The sequence below is a fragment of the Limulus polyphemus genome, unplaced genomic scaffold (assembly GCF_000517525.1).
Source record: "Limulus polyphemus unplaced genomic scaffold, Limulus_polyphemus-2.1.2 Scaffold1308, whole genome shotgun sequence".
NCBI classification, from domain to species: domain Eukaryota; kingdom Metazoa; phylum Arthropoda; class Merostomata; order Xiphosura; family Limulidae; genus Limulus; species Limulus polyphemus.
This window is the reverse complement of record NW_013666918.1, coordinates 177,467-182,920: the sequence shown is the minus strand read 5'-3', so window position 1 is coordinate 182,920 and position 5,454 is coordinate 177,467. Positions and strand designations below refer to the sequence as shown.

Genomic DNA, 5,454 nt, shown 5'->3' with positions numbered 1-5,454 from the left:
CTTTCCACAATTCTATGGTTCAGAGTTTGCACACTAAGTCCCATAAACCTCCATTTCACCTCAGACATCTGCAAATTTCATAACAATACCTTACAAAGCTTTGATCCTTACCACAGCATTTCTCCCAGATGGCTTTGTGTCTTTATGCCACGGTGGGCTGTGCTTTTTAGAAATAGATGGTCTGCCATTCCTACATTCGACCTTCATATCAAGGATCCCATCCAATCACTGATTGTTATCATCCCCACTTGTGACTTTACTTTGAGTCATCTGATTGGAAGTACCATCTTCTCTTTGCTGAACGTCTTTTGAAACATTCATTTGTTTCCATTTTTACAGATGGTTCGAAGTTTGATGACTCTGTACGCTCCACCATGGTTTTCTGTGACTTGAAGGTTACAGGATCCACTCTAGAGATTCTCTGCTCATTGCTGGAGTTGTATGAAAGTTCACTTGCCTTGGATCATATAGAAGCTAAGAAGTGTTCTAACTGTACAGTCTATATTGATTTGCTTAGCTCTTTGATGGCTCTGGAATCGCTCAATGTTAGTTCTTACCAAGTTCTTTTGGATATACAGAAACGAATGGTTCACTTCTCTTTATCGTCAAATTATTTTAAGTTTTTCTGGATTCCTGGCCACGTTGATATTCATGGGAATAAGCTTGCTGGCATGACATCTAACTCTGTCTGCTCTGGTGTTGTCACAGCCCTTCCCTTCCCTTATGTAGACATCAGACCTGTCATCAAGGCAACTCCGTAACAAGCTTTTCTAAAGGAAGCATACTGTTGTTGTTTGACCATCTAGTTTCCATAAGAATCGGAGAGAAGAAGTTGTCTTGTCTAGGCTACCCATTGGCCACAGTTTCATTAATCATCGTTTTCTTTTACAAGTAACTGGTCCGCCAATATGTGGCCTCTGTGACACTCACAGTTGTTCACATTTTACCTCCATGCAGTCGCTACAAATGCCAACAGCGGCACTCTTTTAGACATGTTTTTTTTCTCAGGGCTTACCTTTGATGTTAAATAGTGTCATTGGCGATGGTGTCACTGTCCAAATTAATCGCATTTATAGATTTTTACAGGCCATAGGCCTTTTTAATTCTATCTAATTTTTTAACCTCGGTTAAAAAACACATTTTGGTTTATTTTATTTTCTTTGCAATGTTTCGTATTTGAGGTTTATTTATTTTTTTATTTTCTTACCTTATTACTAGACTGTTTAGCGCAGATATCCCTGGTGTTTTGCGCCATTAATCCAAACCAGTACCATAATATTTATTAAATTTCAAAGAGCTAAGTATTTTAAAGAACTTAAAAGCTTTAAGTTCATTTTTAGATATTTCACACTTTCCTTTTTTCCATTGCCCCCAGTGGCACAGCGGTATGTCTACGGACTCACGACGATATAATCCGGGTTTCGATACATGTGGTGGGCAGAGCACAGATAGCCCTTGTGTTTCTTTGTGCTTAATTACAAACAAACAACCATTTTTCCAGCATAAAATTAAAAACTGGCAAAAATAATAATTTCCAGATAATATTATTGTAATATTATCAGAATTGCTTTTCCATAAAGTTTTTTGACTGTTAAAACATATATAACAAATTCAGAAAAATTTTCAAAATCCAATTTTTAAGAAATTAAAATTTTGTGAAATTTTCTGTCAATTTCAGATATATTAAAACTAGATATAAATAAAACTATTTAATTCATCCAAAATAAAGAATAAAAATATAATTAGACAAACTTTTTTCATATTGAATTTCAATTCAATTTTTCAAACCAAAATGGGCCGGTATAGCCAGGTGGTTAGGGCGCTCGACTCGAATCCCCGTCCCACCAAACATGCTCGCCCTTTCAGCTGTGGGAGCGTTATAACATGACGGTCAATGCCACTATTCGTTGGTAAAAGAGTAGCCCAAGAGTTGGGTGGTGATGACTAACTGCCTTCCTTCTAGTCTTACACTGTTAAATTAGAGATGGCTTTGCGTGTAGCTTTGCGCGAAATTAAAAACAAACAAACAATCAAATGAAAAAAGTTGCGCAATTTTTTAGTTTAATTATGGATTTTTCAAAACTAGCAATTATTTCTTGAGAAAACGTATAGCTCAACACTCATAAACCTAATTTGGCGTTTTGAATATTTACTGTTATTTCTTAAATAAAATTACACACTAAATCTAAAAACTGTGTGAATGTTTTATTAATTAAATAGTAATCAATTAGATGATTAATATGTAAATAATATGCACAATAAAATTAATGTGCAACTGATAATTAATATTCATATGTTTAATATTTGATTAATTTTTATTAATTAAAGGTTAATTAATTAGATGATTAATATGCAGGTAATAATCACATTTAATATCAAAGTATTTTTTCATAATTAATATGCAAGTTCTTATGTAAGTGGATGCTTTTCCAAGAAATAAGGACGATTTATTCTGTCAAATCTTAGAAATCCTGTTATTTTTTACTAACCTATCCAACTTAATGTTAATAATAATTTACCAAGTCTTATTACTATAAATAAGTCAGAGTGGTATAGATTATGTGAATATTTTTGTTTTGTTGATTCATACGTAAATCAAATAGTACAAAATGAATCAAAAATGGTATTTAGTATTATCAATGAAAGTCTTAAAACATTTTATTTGAAGTTTATGCTGAACATATTTCTCCTCTCACACAAAAGCTTAGAAAAGAGAACTGTGAAGCATGTAATTTTCATGATCCCAATCAAAATCGTCATATATGTGTTATATTAGACCATGATGAAGGTATCTGGTTATATTTGAGGAGTGCTCTGGCTGAGGTTGATAAAGCTATTATACCAGTTGTATTTCAAGATAGTAAGCTAAATTTACATGAATTTACTCACATGAATCTCTGGGGTCCAGTTGTTTGTTTGAATTTCACACAAAGCTACACCAGGACTATCTGCGCTAGCTTTCCCTAATTTAGCAGTGTAAGACTAGAGAGAAGGCAGCTAGTCATCACCACCTACCCCAACTTTTGGGCTACTCTTTTTACTAACGAATAGTGGGATTGACCGTCACATAATAACGCCCGGAAAGAACTTGTTTTGCAATAAAATATCCGAATGTAGACGGCTAATCATGTCAACAGTTTGACTACTGTGTGTATTTATGTGTCGGTCTTTGCCTCTAACATTAACGTCAAGATCATCAAAACTACCCACCATGTCCTTACCCACATAAATGATGTCAAATGACTTCCCTTAGCTTTTCCACTCAGTATAGTTTCTATGTACGACTTATAGGTATTAAGATTGTGAGATGAAGAAATTAGTTTGTCATTCAGGTGTACGTCAACTTCAGAAAACAGAGAATGAAGAAACAGGATGGCAGGTGCAGACTTATCTTCATATTTTTTATGTCAGTTCCATCATGTTTGATTGTTCCAGATCTAAATATTCATCTCCAGACTCTGATATAGAAAATTCGATGGGTTTTTTTTTGTCAGTCACTAAAGATAGAGGATAATAATTTGTCCACTGATCCTCCTCAACCATGGTTTGTGTGAGAGGGAAAGAAAATACGTCTAGCTCAGACTTTGTACACTGACAGGACATTTCAAGAGGTAGGAGGGTCGATGTTCTTTGTTTCTTGGTTTTTAGCAATTCTAAACATGGGTCCTTTCTTTTTCTTCTTTTTATTAACATATGTTTAACATCTCGAGCCAAGTTCTGAGCTCTTTGTATTGCTTGTCATTTTCCAGTATCAATAAGAGATTTTCCTTGTATGTCATCTGATGCTAAATTTCAACCAGACTGAACAGCTTGTTTTCCTAAGGTTAATGTCCCTTTCTCCAGGAAAGGTATAACTGAATGAAACAGGTTGTTCGATACATCTGCTAATCTGTGACTTTGTTGCCATTGACTATCAGCAAAATAAGGTAAATAGTTTTCCACTTCGTAATCGTAATATGCTTCATATACAGCTGGTTCATGATAGTAATGTAAGGTACTCTCATAATGACTCTCCCTTGTTCAAATGGAATAGGTCGATCCATGTCATCCTTTATATTGATCTCAATAACCTGAAAACTGTTTAGAAATGGGTCTGTAATGAGGATCTGTAAATATTTCAGTGATCATGTCTCCATCATGACCTTTAACTTGAACAATTCGTAATAGTGGTACATGTGTACCACCAACAATACTAGGTTCCACAGTATCTGAGTAAACATAAATTGAATATAATCCACTGTGCCTGTTAACAGTATATAGAGCTATAATGAGCTTTGATATGATACCACTAATATTAAATCCAAATAGTACCAGTAATACAGGATAAAATATTATAGAGGCTTCATCATACACGTTTGCACTTACTTTTTTGGATGAATGAATCAAAAGAAAACATAGGTTCTTTGTTGAGTGTATAATGTGATTCTACTATTTTGTTTAAGATTCTAATTAAAACATCGGACTCTCTGTAATGTCCTGGTCTAATATAAATGATTTTGTTGGGAGCTTGATTGCCAGATAGGTAGGAGATCCATCCTATGCCATTAGGTACATTATGCCAGACATGTGGATACTGTAGTTTGGCCATGTCCATTTCCCATGAACCATCGAGGTCGATAGATCTCGGAAGACGAGTGACATTGTTTGTCAGATTATCGTTGGCAAAATATTTCATAGAACTATGACTGAGTACCGTCAAATTCAGTTGATCCATGCCACATAACAAATGATAGTGTATGGTTATCATTTTATGATGACAGGGGATTCAGATCTGTTTGACGGATCCAGCTATTAAATTTATCAGGATATCCTTTCCATTGTACGAAATACTGTTTGTGTTTATCAATTCCTCGTTCATATAATATGTTCTCCACAGCATAAACGCCATGAGGGGACATAATAACATATTGTAAACCTGATTCGTAAAATGTTCCAATTACTTTTTGTTCGATATAGTCTTGCAGTTTATACGCTAAAGGATTTTTCTTTAATCTTTTGTAAATCGTAAAGATTTTGTCTGTCCATCCAGACATCTAACCTTTCTTAAATTGACACTTTACTAATTCGAAAATTTACCTTTAATATTATTTTGTAAAGTGTTTTCCACAACACATAGTGATTAGTGTGATTAACATCCATTGGACTCATTTTAATACTTCGATGATAAGATTGATTATAGACACTGACCAGATTTTTCAATACAGGTAAATTCCACAATGAGTAAAATAGTGCCACATTCGAGTTTTCATAGTGTGGTTAAATCTTTCTACTGGAGATGCTGTTGTTTCATTATGCGAAGTAAAGAAGTGAATGCCTTGTTCGATAGGATAACATTCAAACAGGTGATTTGTAAGTTCTGTTTGAGCATCAGTTTAAAGTTTAAAGGGTTTTTTATCCTGTTTTAAAATATGTTTGAAAGCCTTTTACAAGTGTCGTACCCTTCCTACTGTTACA

The 5,454-nt window shown here is 34.2% G+C and overlaps 1 protein-coding gene across 1 annotated transcript in view; it reads right to left on the bottom strand.

Moving 5' to 3' along the window:
• Positions 1-4,062: 4,062 nt before the first annotated feature.
• Positions 4,063-5,454, bottom strand: part of LOC111086664 (RING finger protein nhl-1-like) — a 14,171-nt gene continuing 12,779 nt past the window's right edge. Inside the window, exon 5 of the mRNA XM_022390443.1 lies at positions 4,063-4,208. Coding sequence (XP_022246151.1) covers positions 4,063-4,208 — 146 coding nt within the window. The remainder of the gene's footprint in view (positions 4,209-5,454) is intronic.